At 47.9% G+C, this 19,971-nt stretch overlaps 1 protein-coding gene across 4 annotated transcripts in view; it reads right to left on the bottom strand.

Annotated features, from left to right (window-relative positions):
• The window catches only part of TOM1L2 (target of myb1 like 2 membrane trafficking protein), a 128,010-nt gene that overhangs the window by 21,310 nt on the left and 86,729 nt on the right, over positions 1–19,971 (bottom strand). For all 4 annotated transcript variants that reach the window (XM_084763735.1, XM_084763736.1, XM_084763737.1 and 1 more), the window contains exons 5-8: positions 15,403–15,537; positions 13,488–13,646; positions 10,097–10,213; positions 50–183 (exon numbers count right to left, since the gene is read on the bottom strand). In XM_084763735.1, the coding sequence (XP_084619861.1) occupies positions 50–183; positions 10,097–10,213; positions 13,488–13,646; positions 15,403–15,537 (545 nt within the window). The remainder of the gene's footprint in view (positions 1–49; positions 184–10,096; positions 10,214–13,487; positions 13,647–15,402; positions 15,538–19,971) is intronic.

The following is a 19,971-nucleotide window of genomic DNA, read 5'->3' as shown; positions in this document are numbered from 1 at the left end:
ATGCCAATCATCTTTTCTAGGGAAAAGACCCCGAGGACTCTGGCCCCACCTCTCATAGCGGAGGAAGACGTTGTTGAGGTCGTCGTTGACGTGGAGCAGCTCCTCCGTGACCTCCTCGTTGGACACTCGGGAGATGAGCTCCACTATACGGTGCTGCATGGCCCGGCAGGTCCTGTTCAGCTCCTAGGAAACACACGCCCTTCTGGCACAGCCTGCTGGGAATGCTTTTCGCACATTCTCCTGCCTTTGAAAGGATTTGTACTGATTCTTGAAAGTCATGGAAGGAGTACATGCTTGTTCATAAAACCAGACGTGTGCAGAATGTGAAAAACAGCTCCCTCCTCTCCTCCTCAGAGGAAGCAAGTACTTCAATAGATGGCGTGCGAACGAACGCGTGCACATACAAAGACACACACAGATACATACACATACTGCTGTGTGTGCACAAGAACATGGTAGTGTAAGTCATTTTTTACAAAACTGTCATAATGCAAATAAATTTGAAAATCAAGGTACAATTTAATAAGATTATTCAGGCAGACGCAATCCCACTAAAAACAAAATGAGCAATTAAGCCATCACATATAAGAAAAGGCTTTGGTGCAGTTTTATGAGAAAATACACTCTTCCTGGAGCAAATCTGGACGGCTGAAATAATACCATAAAGCCCACTGTGCTTTGTCTTTGTCGGTTCAGCATTTATCTATGTCTGATTTTGGTTCTAAAGTGCGAAGGTTGCGCCACACACAGTCCCAGCACCTCAGGCGCTAGATGACATACTTCAGTGAGAGCATGCATGTGCACCACCTGACTCCCAGTACCCACGGAGGATAGAAGACTGTATGAGAGCCGGGTGGTGGTGGCGCACGCCTTTACTCCCAGCACTTGGGAGGCAGAGGCAGGAGGATCTCTGAGCTCGAGGCCAGCCTGGTCTACAAAGTGAATCCATGACAGACAAGGCTACACAAAGAAACCCTGTTTTGAAAAAATAAAATAAAATAAAAAATGTAAAGCCTGGAACTGGAATTACAGGCAATTGTGAACTGTACAATGTGGATGCTGGCAATTGAACCCAAGTTCTCTGCATGAGCAGCCAGTGCTCCTAACTGCCTAGCCTGTACAAATCATTTTTTAAAAATATGTATTTATTTATTACTATGTCTACAGTGTTCTGCCTGCATGTACACCTGCAGGCCAGAAGAGGGTATCAGATCACATGATAGATGGTTGTGTGCCACCATGTGGTTGCTGGGAACTGAATTTTTTAAGATAGAAAACTATGATTCTGCGCTTGTTTCTTCTCTTCAACAAAATCTCTCAGGCTCCTTTGCTTACCACGTTGGCAGACCTCGTCATTTCTTCGCAGGTATGTCACACTGTACAGGGCTCGCTATCCTGCTACTGTTGGGTATGTGGCTTGTGGTGTATCTTTCTTGGGGCAACGCAAACAATGCAGCAGGTAACACTCCTGACAATTCTGATATACTTTGACAAGCACTTGCACAGCGTGCGTTCCTCTAGTGAAAGTGCCACACTAAGAACATAGACTGGAGAGCCGGGCGTGGTGCTGCACGCCTTTAATCCCAGCACTCGGGAGGCAGAGGCAAGCGGATCGATGTGAGTTCGAGGCCAGCCTGGTCTACAAAGCAAGTCCAGGACAGCCAAGGCTACACAGAGAAACCCTGTCTCGAAAAACCAAAAAAAAAAAAAAAAAAAAAAAAAAAAAAAAAAAAGAACATAGACTGGAGGTTGGCATACAAGGCCCTCCACAATGGGGACCCTTCATTTACATTGCTAGGGATAGCATGGCAGTATCTTACGATATCATCAGGTGGCATGCCTGCCAGCTTGCTGGGGTCTCAGATGCATCACAGTTCTCACAGAGTTCTCTGTTAGCCAAAGAGGACACCTGCAACCCTTAGCCACCACAGGAGCCCTCTCAACCCTTTAAAGCAACGCCCCCTTAAGACAGACCTTTTACCTCATGGACTAGTCTAGAGGAGCCTCCTTGCCCCAGAGCAAGTTCCTAGCTCAGCTCTTGTTTGCAAAGAGCCTGAAGCACCTGCCATCTTGTATGTGAGATTGAGGATGCTACAGAGGAAACACGGCAGGCTTGGCAGGCTGGCTACCAGGGTCAAGGCAGCAGTGAAATTCTGCTCCTGGACACTGGGGGGAGCTGATAATCCAGTTAGTTAAGAGAGCAAACACTAAAGCTGGCCAGCCTTCTCCTAGAGCTCCACCTCAGCTTCCCTGGTCTGAAGGTGGGCCTTACAGTACCAGCACCAGTCACAGCAGGCACGGGCAGCCTTTGCCTCCTTTTGTTTCATCATCCCACTGTCCTGGCTAGAAGATCTCTCCCCACTTCCCTAGCACCAAGGCTGACGACACATAGTGGGCACTTTCTGAAGTTCCTAAGAGAATAAGATCCCTCCACCCACTCAGTGCTTCGTCTCTCAATGCTTTAGAATTTGTGTCCTGGGGCTGACTGTGTGCCCTCCTCCCATAGTGCTCAGCCTCAGGGTTCCATGGTGCTCCAGGGAATAAGGTGTGGCCCAAGTGGACCAGCCTGGAATCACTCAACCACAGCTGTATTTATCAGGGCAGAAGAGACCTGGACTTAGGTGAGTACACACGACTGGTGTTTACGTGAACAAAAGGCTTCCTTGAGACCCCCCCACCTTGGACCTGACTACCTTGCAGAGCCCGTCACTCTCTGTCCAGGCACAACAGCACTATCAGTTTCCTGAGCACCATACAAGGTATACAAGTGTCTGGACCTTCCAGACATTTCTCTGAAGAGACCCCTCCTCTTGGCTCTCCAAGGTTCGGAGAAGGAAGCATGGTCCCTGGAAGAGGCTCTCCAACACAGGCAGAGCCCACCACACAGGCCCAGCGCAGGAAAGCACGACCCTGTCTAGGACTCGTGGCTAAGCAGCAATCCTTGGCTGGCCTCGGGTGGGGAAAAGAAGAAAAAAGTAAGTTCTCATTCAAACTGCAGCCAACGGCAAGGTGGCAAGTCAGGGAGCGCCATGGCATGTGGTTGCCAACAGTTCCAAGGCTGAGAGCCTTGGGCATCACCTTCCAGAGCCCATGGGTCATCTCCAAACGTGCCTTAGACTTTCAAGGATAGGAGGTGAGCCCACACAGTCACCACACTGCCCAGGACAATGAGGAGCTAGCCCTCTGCCAACTTATTTTATTTATTTATTTTTAATTTTTTGGTTTTTTGAGACAGGGTTTCTCTATGTTATCTTGGCCGTCCCGGACTAGCTTTGTAGACCAGGCTGGCCTCGGACTCACAGTGATCAGCCTGCCTCTGCCTCCCAAGTGATGGGATTAAAGGTGTGCACCACCACGCCTGGCCCCTTTGCCACTTTTTAATTTAATTAATTCTTTTAAATCAAACTCCTACTTGTCTGTTGAAACCTCAGTATGTTTTCCTACCCTAGTATGTCATCATTTAAAATTTCAAAAACATAACAAAGTGCCAGGCACAACACATACCTTTACAGCACACTTGGTAGGCAGAGGCAGATGGATCTCTCGAGTTTGAAGCCAGCCAGCATGTTCCAAGACAGCAAGCTACATAGAAAGAGCCTATCTCAAAACAACAACAACAACAACAACAACAACACAAAAACAAATCATACAGGTGCTGGAGAGGTGATCCAGCAGTTAAGAGCACTTGCTGTTCTTGTAGAGGACCCAGGTTCAGTTCTCAGAACCCACATGGTGGCTCGCTTTCCTTAGTCACTCATACAGTATACATAAATACACACAGAAGGGCCAGGCATGCCTTTTATCCCAGTACTTGGGAGGCAAAGGCAGGAGGTTCACTGTGAGTTCAAGGCAAGCCTGGTCTACAAAGGGAGTCCAGGACAGCCAGGGCTATTATACAGAGAAACTCTGTCTAAAAAAAACCAAAAACACATACATACATACATACACCCAGACAAAATACTCATATGTATCAAATGGATATATTTTTAAAAATACATGCATACATAAGTGTTTGTGCATATATGTAACATATATATGTGTATATATGTGTGTGTGTATATATATATATATAATCAATGTACTACCACACTACCACTTATATTTTGCAGTGTCAATTTTACCATGTAACTCCCACATATTTACCTCCCTACTCACTCAGAATGGTTTTAAGAGATTCTGGCAGATGCTACCTTAATAGGACTTACAGAGCAGTCCAGATTTGGACTGCAACTGCCACCCTGCACTACCATTAGAACTCCTTTAGCAGACCCTCCAAGTAATGACTAGCTCGCTCCACTCCAAAGAGTGGCAGCCCAGGACGAGAGCTAGATTCACAGGAGAGTCACACAGGACCTTTCAGCAGACTGCAGAGTTAGGCATGGTAGCAAATGCTTATGATCTCAGGAGGCTGAGGCAAGTGGATTGCAAGCGAGAGGCCATACAAAATAACATAGTGCAATCCTGTCTCCCAGGAAAACCAAAAAGGTATGTTCTTCATACCCCAGGCTCTGCATTTACCTGTATAAAATACACAGACCTCTACAGAGTCCCACTGAAGCACCCAGTGACATCTAGGGACCTGCTACATTGCCAGACTCTACAGAATTCAGTTTGGAGAAAGGGTTCCATTACATCCAAAGCCCATTAAGAAAGTGCTAGAGGGCTGGAGAAATGGCTCAGTGGTTAAGGGCACCGCCTGCTCTTCCAGAGGTCCGGAGTTCAATTCCCAGCAACCACACCATCGATAATGTTATCTGATGCCCTCTTCTGCAGATAAAGCACTCATATGCAATAAATAAATCTTTAAAAAAAAAAAAAAAAGAAAGTGCTAGAAGACTTCTGAAGAACAAGATCAAAAGGCACAGACAAGTGAGCTCACAGATACGAACACCAGAAACTTGGCCTTGCACTTGGTGCTTCTCTCTCCACTCCTACAGGGTACCGGGAGAGAAGGCTCTCTCTTTTCAGAGTCTCACGGGCCACATCACGGAAGATGCCTCAAGAGCTGTCATACGCACTCTGGCCACATATCCCAGCCTTGTGACTCAAGTTCTCTGCCCATCTCCTGACTTCAACTCTCAAACCACTGTCTCAAAAAAGGGTGAAAAAAGAGATGAAATCCCACATATATAAAATGATATTATTCCACGGAATATATTAACAATCTAAAACTCATGTGTTATTGATCAGTGAGTGGTGCATCTATTTAATTCTAAAGCACAATATGCATTTACTTATGACTCACAACTATCTCTAACTCAAGATCAGGCGGATATGATGCTCTCCCCTGACTTGTTCTTGAAACACACACACACACACACACACGAGACAGACAGGTAGGTAAAACACTCATACACATAAAGTAAAATAGTAAAATAATAAGTCTGTAGAGAAGGGATGGTTAGAAAGATAGCTCAGGTGTTAAAAAAAAATGTGTACTGCTCCTTCTAGGGACTTGAGTTCAGTTTCTAGCATATACACAGTATGGCTCACAGCCCCATAACTCCCAACTCCAGGAGATATGGCGCCCTCTCCTGGTCTCTGTTGGCCCCTGCATTCACATGCACATATTCCCACATAGGGACATAATTAAAAATAAAAATGAATCGGGGCTGGAGAGATGGCTCAGTGGTTAGGAGCACCGCCTGCTCTCCCAGAGGTCCTGAGTTCAATTCCCAGGAACCACATGGTGGCTCACAGCCATCTATAATGTGATCTGATGCCCTCTTCTGCAGATAAAGTACTCACATACAATAAATAAATAAACTAAAAACAAATAAGAAAATGTTTTAAAACAAATAAAATAAAAATGAATCATTTTTAAAAAGAAAAGAAAAAAGAGATGGAGCAGAACGTTGGAATTTGTGCCACCCCCGTGCCAACTGGCTATCCATGTGACCTCCCTGGTGTCACCTACAGCCATCACAGCAGGCTCAGTTGGATACTTTGGTTCCCTTCCATTCCAAATCATGCAAAAGACTGACTTATTAAGCCAGCAGCCAGGAGCCAGCAGGTCTCCCTTTCCACACTGCAGACTCTGGGCCAGGGATTCCTTCAGTGCCAAAGACCTGTGCTTTGGCACCTTCCTATCTCTGGTTCTCAGCAGCAGTCACTTCTGCAAATGCCCGCCGTCAGTCAGAACACTGTATCAAATATCCTCTTTGCTGCCTAGTTAACCCTGATGCTGTTATCTTCCCTTCAAGAGACAGTTTCATCCCTACCTCACAAAACAATCTTTTCATCCTCTAAACCCCTTTTAAGTCAAAGGAGCAGAGAATTCGGTCCTGAGGGTTTGTCCTGCTGCAGCAGCAAAAGAGAAGGGAAGGAGGGAAGGTCCACTGATGAGACAGGGAGAACATGAAGCTAAACACTTGGAACACACTAGGTTTCCTGAGGAAAATACCTTGGCCACTCTCTTTGTTGAAATGAGATGCACAAAGCAAACGGGGATGGCCACAAGCTACTTAAACAAACAACACAGAGGAAGGCTTTATTTTTTTATCTGACAGAGACCTATATAATATCCATCACTGCACTCGTTATTATTAATTGAAGACAGCTTCAAAGGCTCAGTTAGATCCCAATAAAATGTACTCAGTTTCAGCTAAGGGAGGAAAATGACAGCTTTGTACCTCAGGGCTCACCTCATGTGTGTGCACATGTGGGGTGAAGACGGCACAGCATGCCAACGGTGGCACCCACCTTTATACTAAAACTTATGAGGCAGAGTCAGGCATGTCTGTGGGTTTGAGACTGGCTTAGTCTACATAAAGACTCTGTCTCAAAACAAAGAACAAAAAGAAGGTGGAAGATGACAAGCAGGCTTGACAATGCTGCCTGCTGTGACAGGCTTGCTGTCCCCATGCGAGTGGGATGTCAGCAGAATGGGCTCTGGCCAGTAGGAAGGCCTTCCACCAATCCTTGGGTACTTACGGCTCTACCCTTGTGGGAAAGGAATTTTCTCTGTGCTTTTGTCTAACACAGACCAGTTTAGAGGGAACAGACTTGAGTTCAATGTGCAGAAGGGCTTTCAACAGTGGCTACAGAAGCTATGATGTGTAAAGGACATGTCCTGTGACAGTCACTTTCACAGTGAAAGCAATCACTTCAGGCACCAAGGAAGGATACACAAGGTGTCGGAAGGGCTGTGCCTTACCCAGAGTCTCCCAGATATGCACCCAGCCATTTGTAAGTTGTCTGATTGGCTGTGTTCACAGGCTAACCTAGATGCCTGCTGGAAACAAACAGTGCTTTTATGACAGCCAGAACAGCTTGTCACTGGGATGTGAGGGAAAACTGATCCAAGACTCTGGAGAGGAAAAGCTGGGCATAGGTGTTGAGTTGGACTAGCTGTCTGGAAGACACTGCTCAATTCAGGAAGTGGAGGACGGGACACCCACCCGAAGGTGCTGAGAGTCCCCTCCCAGCATCTTGCCTCCTGGGGTCCTCCAGCAAAGCTGACAGCACTAGGTGTTACTGGTCTTGACTTCCCTCAAAGACAAGTCACTTTTCCAGGAATCTTCAGACAAGTCGTTCACAAGTTTCCCTTTTGCTTTCATGGGCTGGCGGGGGGCATACCTGGAAGAGCTTTGCCATAAGCAGGAAGCAACTGGGATACAAACTGCCCATGAGTGCAATTAGCCACGGGTGCATCCTGAGGGCGGCTCCTCCAGTGGCCTCTCTGCCCACTCTCTGCACTATTCTAGTCATCCGCTTACACTCATGTCCAGAGCAGCTTGTGTCTGCTGGTGGGGACATGTGGGCTGGTGACAAATACGCTGATTTCCAGGGCCCTGGCCAATGTTCTGAGCTCTGGACTACTTCTGCCCTGAGCATTCTGGCTGTCTTCCATCTTGCCCAAGAAGCCTGGGGGGCAGAATCCAACCCTACAATGTTCCAAGAGGACAGTGGCATTTTCCCATACGGAAAGCTCGCTATTCTGTGGGAGCCACTGACTGCTGGGTGCTGCCTGCTGGGGCAGAAGAAGGGCGACATAAGGCAGTGGCCTCCAGCCAGGAAAAGTGAGTCTGTTCACACAGTCACCCGTTCCTGCCTCTTCTACACTGAAATGACAGCCTCCCGCAGGCTCCCAGACATGGTCTTTTTCTATTTGATTTATATGACAGCAGTGGGGGCCAGTAGGCTCTGAGCTGGAACAAAACAGAGTGAAGGAGAATGTCATTGGAAGCAAACTATTTTTGAAAACTGAGCTGATGCCAAGAGACTAGGTCCTGTTATTCTTGGCTGATAAACTTGTTTAAACAAACAAATACCCTACAACCACATGTATGTGTGCACATGCATGCACACACACACACACACACATGCATGCACGCATACATGCACACACACACACACATACACTCACACTCAGACTATTTTTGCTGTCTGTTTTGGCTGTCTGGAACCATCTTGGTGTTGTTCAACCCACCTTCCACTGTCAGAGCAACAGCCCCTCCCCACAGAAGGAATTCCACCACTGATACAGCACGGTTATCACCACATGATCCAGGACTGGCCTCAGATTCTTGTGTAGCACAGGGTACCCAACAGAGCCCTCCTGCAGGCTAGGGTAGAGGCCGATGATGGTGTATTAGAGAGAGGTGGGCCCATAGAGTAGAACATGGTCACCACCTGATGAACCAGGGGCCTGGTTTGCTGCAGGTGACAGGAGTTTAGTCTGGGAACCATAGAGGGGGTGCTCTGTGCCCCACACTGGCCAAGGGTACTCAGACCAGTTTCAAGAGCAGCCTGATGTCAGGTATCTTGTAGGTGAACAGTTTTCTTGTCTGTCTCCTGTACTTATCTGGGAGCTCCCTAGAGCAGGTGCCATATCTCCTATTGTCTATAGCCTTTAGGCTGTACTTGGTCCTGACCTGGAGAAGGCCTCTACCCAGCCTTGTCCCACAGGAACTAAAGGCTTGGAGAGGGAAATGGGAACTCCAAGTCGCAGAACTACCGGGCACACATATTACCAAAGTGCAGGACCATCAGAGCCGAGTTTCCCAGATAGCCAGTGTGTGACACAACAAAGTGGGAGATGTGGCACTCAGGTGGACATTCTGCCAGATGGAAATAGCAGCAGCAGCAGTAGGTGTACCATGAGGCACTTGGCCAGGTCTTCAAGCTACAATGAGTCCTGTTCTGTCCACTCATATACCTTGCTTCTTGGAGGAGGGATCTGGTACTTGTAGTTCACAGCATCTTTTCTCTACCCTTCCAAAAGGTCACTACCCTGGAGAGCAGTGCCACAGCCACTTTCTGTACAGGAGAGGTTGCAGGCTAATGTAGTGGAGCTCTGCCTCTGGGCCTCACAGGCTCACAACTGACTGAAGGGTGGGACTGTGGCCTGGATTGCTTCCTGTCTCCATTTCTGCCATATTTATGATATATAGAGGTGGGCTAGGGGTATGGTTCAGTTGGGGGTGTGACTTGCCCAGTGTGCAGGGCCCTACGTCCCATTTCCAACATAGCCATTTATAGCATCCAGAGGCAAAGAGGCAGGGTGCGGGTGACAGCTTCTTAGGAACCACGGAGTTCACCCCCAGTCTGAGTGGTCCCAGAGAGCAGGAGCTCTCAGCTTACCTTACAATCTCCTCAGGGTGAAAGACTAGCAGGGTTTCTCTATGCCATCAAAGGCCCAAGAACTCTTATTCCAGGATGTTTATGACATAACAACAAGGGAGCAAAGCCATGTGCATGATTATATGCACAGCATGATTTCAAATCGATGTAAAATAAACTAACACAAATAAAAGTCTAATTGAAAATATATCAAAATGTAAACTCCACTTGTTGCAGATGACTAAAAGTGAAGAAAAATTATTTTTTGATAGGCACCTATTCCACAACTGGCACTTTAGAGTCAGGAAAAAGTTATTAAGGAAAAAATTTTAAGTATAAAGAGTGATACTGGCCTCTGCCTATCTCCAAGAAATAAGGCTGACTATGAGCCAGCATGCACTTGGACCTCTCCACCATAGTGCCGCCAGACTTGTCACTGTGGTTGTGTGCCCAAGTACGGCTCTCTTACGGTGTGCAGTGGCACCGCCACTGAAGGACTCACCCCTGCTTCACAGGTCAGGGTTATCCTCACCTGCAGTAGTTCCAGGTCAGAAGACTCCTCCTGCCCAGGGACCATTTCTGTTAACATCTCAGACATGACTTTGGTGTTTCCCCGAACAATATCCAGCTCACTGCGAAGCCTAGCAATCTACAGGCCAAAGAGAAGGGGCAGGAAGAAGGTCAGTCAGCCACAGGGTCAGAATTAGCCAGCCCACAGCCTGAGACCATCCTGTCCACTGTGAGGTCACCTAGATCAACCTGAACATCCATCACAGGGATAGCCTTATCACGCCCCCCCCATCCCCGCCCCACCCTGCCTATCGAGGGCTGGCAGTATGGTGAGAATTGCACCGAGGAGGCAGGCCAATAGAGCCCTGGCCACTGACAGTCTGTTCTGGTACCTCCCTGTCCATGATAGCCCACGAAGAGCAATGTACAGTGAGTAACAATGAGGCAGAAGGGAGCTAAGTACCTACAACTCTCCCTCCACAGGACCTTAAAGAGACCTTTAATCTAACGAGGCTTCTGTTTCTTCTCTGTAAAAATCAGCACATGGTAGTACAGGTGCCCCAAGATTCCTTTAGGGTGGAATGACCCTCGTGTTCAAAGACTATGTCCCTGCCGGTGTCATACCTTAAGGGAGGCTGGCCAGTGCTCATAACATTTTTCTGATAACAAAATAGGTGAGGCATGGGAGCAGACTTTTTTTTAAAAATATTTTTAAAGATTTATTTATTTATTTTATGTATATGAGTGTTATATCTATGTACACTTGCAAGTCTGAAGAGGGCATCAGATCCCAATATATATGGTTATGAGCCACCATGTGGTTGCTGGGAATTGAACTCAGGACCTCTGGAGGAGCAGGCAGTGCTCTTAACCTCTGAGCCATCTCTCCAGCCTGGGAGCAGACTCTTAAGAGCTCCCTACCTGCCCAGCCATCAGCATCCCCAAAGCCTGAGCCTTCTCTCCTGCAGTTGGCACACTATACATGGTCTCTCTTTGTCTTCCAGTCCTGAGCTTTGGGTTACCTCCTTTCAAGACACAGTAGAAGTCACAGGGACCTTCTTTGTCCACAGTGGAGCTCAGAAAAGCTAAATAAGAATGCCATTATTTTCTGATAAGAGACTACTGCACACTTGATAAAGTTCAACTGCCTTAAGATATATACAGAGTCCTAGCAGACTCAGTGAATAGAGAATGCTACAGGAACACCAATGTCCAGAGCTGGACCAGCTCTTCCCAAGCCTACCATCTCTCCTATGGGAAGGGACTCCTCTCTCACAGGTTGCTGTGTCTGGTAACCCTGATCAATGCACGCTGCTGAGCACAGGCATGGCCTGTTTCTGTAGAGTCCCAGAGCTGGACTGTTGGGACAATCTTTTCATAAGATGTTTCTCTGTCCTTCCTTACCTGCCTACGGCATTTTCTGGTTGGTTAAAATAAAGAGCTGAACAACCAATAGCTAGACAGGTGGGACTTCTGGGGAGATACAGAGAAATGCTGGGGAGGCAAGAAGGGGGGGCGGATATTTTTGACAGCAAGACAGAGAAGAGATTGGACATGCAGGGACTGAAGAGCGGTAATGAGTGATGTGGGAGAAGGTAGATTGGGGTAAACGGGTTATTTGAGTTGTAGGAGCTAGTTGGGTAGTCTCATTATTGTGAATTGGCACCTTGGGGACAGTACGGCTTTACTGGACAGAATGGGTATTTTTCCTGCAGAAGACCTATTCCAGACCCATACATTCCTCTCCTAGAAAGGCCTTTCCACTTTTCTCTGGCTTGTCTGAGCACAAACATCCACTACCAGTCTATCTCAGCCTCCCCTGTGCGGCAGGAGTCTCAGTAGACTCTTAACTCTTGAGGGAAGAGACAGGAAAAGGACCCAACTCAAGTGTCACCTGGAAGATGGCTTGGGCTCCAAAATGTTCTTGCAAGCCTCTGCTTCACTTGGGGGGTGGCCCCAGAGCTTCCTCAACATCTTGGTTAAGGAGATTCTACCACTGATGGGTTCTGAAGCAGGCCAGGCCAGACGATGACCTCCCTGCTTTAGCCTCCATTTTCCACCTGGGGCAGGAGCCACATTTCTCAGGGTTCCTGCACTCTTATCACTCAGGGCCTCCTTCTGGCCAGTCCAGCTGCTGAAGACCCCTTTCTTGGCACCCACTACACTGCAGTGAGCCAACGCAAGGACTCCACTGACATCCAGCTTGAAATACTTTCTGTTTCCCCTTAGAGTAAACCTGGAACTCTGCCTGAAGCAGGGCCGAGAGCCAAGACCTTCTGACCACAGCTCCCTTTACAAAGGCTCTGGCTCTGTGGGTGAAGAGTGGCAGCATTCAGTGGCCCTGGACAGACTTAGAACACTGACTCCACACTGCAGCCGTGACGTTAGACCAAGTCCCAGTACTTGGTGGCCACATGGGAACACCTTCCGTCTGTGGACCAGGGTGAGGGCCTGGCTACCAGCTCAGACTGAAGTCAGCCATTCTACTGGAGCCTTACATAGGGCAGCAGAACGCGGCTCACCCCCAGGCCTGCGTGACTCCTGGCTTGCATCCTGCTTTCACTACATGCTCCCCTTAGCATTGGCGGAAGGACAGGGCCCTAGCACAGCACTACTGTTACCTACAAACAATTGCATGAACCCTCTGTTTTTAACAAGGCTCCATAGTAATGGCACTATAACAAATAGGTACTATGAACAGAGTCATTTTCCCCAAGTCTCACCCATTCTTAAATCTTAAATAATAGAAATTCTATAGATTCAACTAAAAATAGTCTCGATAGTTTTTCTAAAAATACAATTTAGTAAATTTACACTAACTTATCAGGAACTCTGACAGGGACACTGTCTGACTGAGGCAGGAAGAGGTGCCTGGAAGGCCTCCTCCATCTAGCTGCTGCCTCCAGGGTGCTCCACTGAGTAAGTGTGAACCGTGTTGACTGGCACACCTCATGAATGCCTGCTTGCAGCTCGGCTATGCTCCCTGGCTTTGGGCATCGTTTTCTGTTGCTACCTTCCCACTCATCCTGCATGTTACCTACTCTGCAGATGGGCCTCTGGGCGTTTCTGGTAGGCCACTCTTCTGTGCTGTGTATGGCCATGATCCTGCCTACATAGGCTTCAGCTGACAAAAACCCAGGACCACTCCGGAGCCTTCAGTGCCTTAGCTCCCAGATAGATGCCTCTCTGCCTTGCTCAGCCCTGGCTCACAGAATGCTCAGCTGTGCTTTCTACTGCAGCAAGACCACACACTTTTGCAATGATCTCCACTCTGTCTACTCCAGGGATGGGGCCTCCATCTTTTTGTCCCGGTACCTAGCACAGTACCTGGAAATCCAGGAAGACTTCTGTACCAGGAAAGGTACAAGAGGGCAGGGGGCTGGTTTGCGTACAGCCTGGAGGCACACGAATACCTGTTCTGAGTTGGCTGTGATGGAGCCAGTCACACTCAGAGCCGGGGCCTGCAGGGTAGAGTAGGATGCTGGAGAAGGTGAGGGATAGGTGCCGGCACTTGTCCTGGGCTGCGACTGGGACTTGGGCATGGTGGCGGCTGGATCCATTTCTGGAACACTCTGGCATGACAACAACAGCATTTTTTGGTTTACTTGGGTGCCTAAGTGGCTTAACCTGGAACATTCCCCAACACAGGTGGTGCTTTCAGATTCCACAGAAGCCCAGTCAGCCTCTTCATCAGGGCAGCAGAGCCACCACTGGCACTTTCCTCCCTCTCTTCTTCTTCTCCCTCCCTTCAAAAGAGTGTGCTGCAGACAAGCAATGCAACCCAAAAGGCCCATGGGAAGCACGCAGGGAACACTGCAGCCATTGGTTGGGTTGTCATTAAGGCAACCTCCAGGTCAGAGTACTTACTAAGTCTTGCTAATCATCAATCCTTACTTGGCACCAAAGACTACATTTTAGCCTTTTCAAGAAGACCAATATAAATAGCAGTCATGCAATTTACTGATTGTTCTTTATCATTATCAGAACAACACTGTTCCTTCTGTGTTGTGTCTGTTTTTTCAAGACAGGGTTTCTCTGTGTAGCCTTGGCTATCCTTGACTCACTCTGTAGATCAGGCTGGCCTCAAACTCACAGATCTGCCTGCCTCTGCTCCCCCCACCCCCAAGTGCTGGGATTGTGTCCTTAACAGAAGAATAAAAAAGGTTATGTTTATACAACAAAGTACAGTAATCAGGAAGAACAATGCTTTAGAAAATGTGACTCTTCATGCCCTTTTCCCATTTAGGTATCTCAGATAACCTCACCGACATTAGTGCACGTGATTACACAAATGTACAAGGCACATTGCCATCCTTGAGGCCCCCATGTGAGAGACAAGGCAGATGGAGAGCAGTAAGGCCATGTGAGCCATCCTGGTGCCTCTTCAGACCAGGCTATCCTGCCTCTACCCCTAGGCTGGGAGCTGCTTCCTCATCAGTACAGGAACTAGCTTCCCAGAGGAGCCGCGAATGGCACTGCCAGCGTCCATTTAATTCTGAGTCACAGAGCCACTCGGGCCACTGTCAGCACTGAAAGAGGTTCTTCAGGATGTTTTAACTCAGGCCTTTTCTGGGTTTTGAATCCCAAAGCTGACAGAATTTAAGGATGCCTGGACTGATATATAAATTTAGCTTTGTTTTTAGAGATAGGGTTTCTCTGTGTGGCCTTGGCTGTCCTGGACTCATTTTGTAGACCAGGCTGGCCTTGAATTTACAGACACCCGCCTGCCTCTGCCTCCCGAGTGCTGGGATTATAGGCGTGCACCATTATACCCAACTCAAAACACATTTTAGATCCCTGATTGGGCTGAAATGTGGCTTAGTAATAGAATGTGTTCTCAGCACGCATGAGGCTCTGGGTTCTATCTCCAACACCATACTAAAAACAAAGAAATTATCTGTTTGATATTTACACCGTACTGTATACTGAGAGCTGCTCTTTGCCTCTGATGTACAAACACCAGCCCTTGATAGCACAGGAAATAAGGACATATTCTCACACATGATCTACAGTCTTCTGTAAAGCAGGTGCTAATGACCCTCACAGGATGGCTCGGCCAAAGCAGCCGTTTCCATGAAAACTGAACTGAACCTTCTATCGTGTTCCTCCACTGTCTGTCAGTGTGAAAGCGGGAGAGACACTGCTGGCACTTAATCACCAGTCACCCAGCTGTCTCCCTCTGCATCCCCCTTGTTATTAAAAAGGAATGCCCTGGGGCTTTAAGAACACATGACAAGCTGAATAATGCAAAGGCATCACCAAAAGACTGGTACAACGCTTGGCTGTTCCACAGGCAGCCTTTCTAGAAAATACTAGCTGGAAGCTTACCCGCTGGGGTGTGTGGATAGGAGACAGCGCGTCCAAGTCTGCCATGGGAAATTCAACGCCCTTCCTCTTCAGCTCTTCATATATGTGCACAACGCCAGTGAGGTCAGGACTGCTCCTAAAGGCATCTGCCCAGGCCTGGGGAGAGAGGAAGGCCTGTCGGGAAGCCGAAGGGGCCCTTCTACAGGGGGCAAGGGGCTAGAAAGTTAGCCCAGTGCAACCCTCTGCGAGGCTGGTGCTGCCCTACATGCCCACACAGGGAGCATTGGCAAATCCTATTTTGCAAGTCTCCTCCATCACTGCTGTGACAATGCTGTTGAAGCCCTGGCTTTCAGTGATGCCACTGAATGTGAACAAACGCATAAAACTCAATTCAGTGTGCATTCCTTAGAGAAGTAACAGAGAAAAAACCACCTAAGTGCCTTGCATGCCCTATGATGCAGGCATTTGCCTCATCTCAGGAAAACCAAGTGCCAGAGCTGCTGCTGAAGGCTTACCTCAATGCCTCCCAGCTGGATGCCTCACCACCACCACCACCATCCCCTGTCCCCCCACCACTAGTGGAGGCAGGAGCCATAGGTAAACTGAACAGAAATAAAAGGAGAAACTGGTATGTGATGAGAAGTCTCCTCAGCAGATCAGCCAGCGCTAAAACTTGCTGGGACCAGTCCTGTCAGTAACAGGCAACATGGTTTCAGCCCAGGGGGCCTGAAAGAGTCCATCGGGAACCAGACCAGCGCGGCCAGGGGCTGGGGTTCACCTCACCTCCCAGGAGTCTTGTAGCAACCTGGTGTTTTTCTATTAAACTGTGCAGCTGACAGTTTCAACATACATCTGCCCAAATGAAACGGAAAGCACCACCAGCAGATTTTCTTGAAGTGAGTCCAAAAAGGAACAACAGAATTATGAAGATTACCATCGCTGGTAATCCAACGCACAAACTTCTTAACAATTAAAAAAGAATAATTACCCAAGAAGCTCTTTAGAAATGGGGTCCCCAGTGCCTTTACTACAACATGCACCCAAAGGAGGAGATGCTACCTTTTAGAGATGTCACAGTCACAGCATTTAATGGCCTACAGCCATGAGCACCAGCCAATCCCAAGGCAGCCACAGAAATTCTATCTCTAACCACCAGAGCCACTAGAAGTTAAAAGGCCATTTTCCCAAAAGCTTCCTTAATTATATCCAATGCATCTCACGCACTACAAACAACACTGTCAGCCCTGCTTTCTCTTCTTGATGCACGTATTTAATATGCATACTCGGGGATTTTACATCACCATGGCACCAGGACAGCCTATCTCTGCCAAGCCTTTCTTCCGCATCTGAAGGTACCTACAGAGGCTGTCAGCGAGACCCAGCTGGAGACCCATGCAGCCTCAGCCTTGGCCTGTCCTGTTCTAGCACCGTGAAGTCCCACTCCCACCAGCTGCTCTTGCTCCATCTACTCAAAAGCCAGCTCAGTAGGCTTTCAGGTTAGGAGCCAAACGAGTCTGGGGGCTGGTGGTAGCACTTGCCTACCATGTATTAAACCCTGGTTCTATGCCCAGCCCTGTAAAAAGAAAGAATAAAAATAAATAAACTTTATGAGGCTAAGAACTATACTCACAGCCCACTGGGAGAGGTTGGGGAAAAATAGGTAGTTTTTCCTAGTGCCACTTCCTGCCTCTGTTTTCATGGAGAAGCAAATGGCTCTGGGGGCCTCCTCACTATTTCCTTGCTCCTTGCTGAGCTGCTGAGAAAAAAAGACTACAGAACCATGCGGTTTTCTCTAGGTAGACACTCCTCGGGACTCCTCCCCATATTTGGACACTCTCAGGAACTGTGCGCCTGCCCTAGGGGCCTGGGATGTGTGTCCCAAGGTGGGACTGTCAGGGTCTCCTCCTGCCACGAGCTCGACCCTAAACATAATAAAGAGCTGGATCCTTCTCTTCAGTATGAAAAATTGCCCTCTGAAAATAAGAGCCTGGTAGATGGCTCAGGACTGGGTAGGGGTGGGGGGTGGGCAGACATAGCTTGTATCCTGGAAAAGAACAGTTGCTATGCTGAGCAGTGTGCAGAGAGAAGATGTGACAGCTTCCTGACCTCTTCTGTCATTTTCCAAGTGCAGCCATACCCTGGTCAGGGTGACTGGGGCTTCTGGGAGGCTGCTTTGTCAAGACAAACTCTCCTCTTTAGCTCGGCAAGCAGGGTTGGTTTTAATTTGTAGACAAGAAGTCTTAGTAAATATACCCTATCCCCACCTGCCACAGTGCCAGTTTCTGTCTAGGACCCCTGGGCAGCCTGGGCCAGACTGCTGAAAACAAAGCATATGCTCACAACAGTAATCTCCCCTGAATAAGCGGCTGATGCCAACACAGGGAAAACAGGGAGGGAGGAGGGAGGAGGGGGAAGGGAAAAGGGAGAAAGGAGGAGGGGCTCATTTTAAAGGAACAGTTGTAAGTGAGGATCTGGAGATGGGAGAAATAAAAGCGTCTCTGGATGACTAGAGGACAGTAAGTGTTAATCCCATTGGCCAAGAATTAGACAATTTCCATAATTTTGAGCCAAATTTAAAGCAAGCTTTACTAAATACAGGCCAGGAGGATGGACACAGCCAGGTCCATACCCAGGAATCCCAGAGAATGCCATGAATTACATTAATCTGGTGCTTATAAAGGCAAAACCTTCAAGGCTATATGTACTTACACCTTCATCCAACGGGGGCCAGCATACACCCTAACATACCTCCTGGCTACATGTGATAAGGCACATCCTGTGCAGTTGGGGAAACCAAACTTGTTTACAGAAGTGCAACAAATGGCTTGTTATCTTATATGAACAACAGCCCCCAGCATTCCAACAAGCTGTCTGTCCTTGGGCACATGGGGCTTACGGGCTAGAGGCATTTGTTTTATACCTCTTTTAAGCACAGTAATTTAAACTAAAACATAACTTTAGCCCTTACACGAGAAGGCACAGAAAGCCTCACTAAGGGGCAGAATGGGGCACAGGAGGAAGGCGCCAGAGTAAGTGCGTGCATGAGTATGTGTGTATCTTGCAAGAACACAGGATCCTCCCATATGCCAAGAAAGTGCTCTGTACTAAGCTGGTGGGTTCTGTTCACAGTTGGACCAGAGGGCTGCTGATAGTAAACAAACGCTATTAAAAATGACACTTCTATGGACAATTCTAGGCCAACCATGCCTGTGACTCGAGTTCAGTACAGGGTTGGGAGATGGTAGGTGGGGACAGACAGACAGAAGAGAACAAGTTCTCTCACCTAGTCCACCATGGGCACAAGAGACTTCACAAAAGCTGTGCTTCCATCTTGAGGTAAAATAAGAGGCAGAGCAGCTAGCACAGGCTGGCAATTGGGAATGAGAGCCATGGGGTCCCATCCCCTCAACCCTGCCCCACAGGCTTGAAGTTTGCTTCATGAGCAGGAAGCTGGATGGGCCTGTCTGTGTGGCTCCTTAAGATGCCAAGGTTTTCCAAGTAAGTGCCTGTATATCCAGTCAGCATCTCTGGAATGGAAAGCTTAGGACTAGGCCATCCCATCATTCCCAACGTTCCCAGGCCAGCTCACTAGGCTTGGCTCCAGTTGACTGCAAAGCTCAGTCTCTCCTTTTAACTTGTGTCAGGACTAACCTGACCCTACTTCCCAAGCAGCTGCGCTGTAAGCACTAAGCAAGACCACTTTCCTACAGCATGATTTGCTTTACAGGTCACACCCTACTCACAGCTGTCAAGAAAAACAGTGACGGTCACCACTCTATTCTATTCTTTTCCTTTTTTTTTTTTTTAAAGACAGGGTTTCATGTAGAGCTAGGCTAGCCTCAAACTTACTACGTAGCCAAGGTTGGCCTTGAATGCCTTATCCTCTCAATTCCACCTCTCAATTGGGATTACAGGTGTGCACACCACACCTGGCTTGCAGGTTCAGTTTTTAAAAGGATACTTGTTCCCAGTATCCACAAGGGGATTGGTTCCAGGATCCATTAGGATACCAAAGTCTGTGGATACTCTGGTCCCCGTATGAGCTAGCTCAGTGTTTGAACACAGCATGTGCACACACTCTTGCATGTTTTAAATAATCTCTTTACTTTTAGTTTAGGGATACATTCATACTAATCAGTAAAGTGTCAATGTTATATGAATAGCTTAAGGAATGACACGCTCGGTACAGATGCTATTTTTTTCTTCCGTATTGTTTCCAGAGAAGGTTGGTTGCGATCACAGTTGATAAACCCATGAACATTGACAATCATCTATATAGCCAACATCCAAATAAGATGCTTTTTTCTCAAAGCAGTTAAATATGACGTGGTAGAGCACTTGCCCAGGCACATCAAATAGGCTGCAGGGACAGAAAGTGGCAGTTGTTGAGCGTGTGAAACAGCTAGAAGTCCTGGCCCCTTCTGACCTTTTCTCAAGGCACCGAGGTAAAACTGCCAGCTTCACATACTCAATACATACCTAGTAAAACCAGTGCACATGCTCCCTAAGAAATACACTGGAGGCTCGTGTACAACTCCAAACATAAAGCATCCATATTAGGGGCTGGAGAGTTGGCTCAGTGGTTAAGAA

The sequence above is a fragment of the Acomys minous genome (genome assembly GCF_964271855.1).
Source record: "Acomys minous genome assembly, chromosome: 16".
NCBI lineage: Eukaryota > Metazoa > Chordata > Mammalia > Rodentia > Muridae > Acomys > Acomys minous.
Note: the sequence above shows the minus strand (reverse complement) of the source record. Positions and strands in the feature narration are given on the sequence as shown.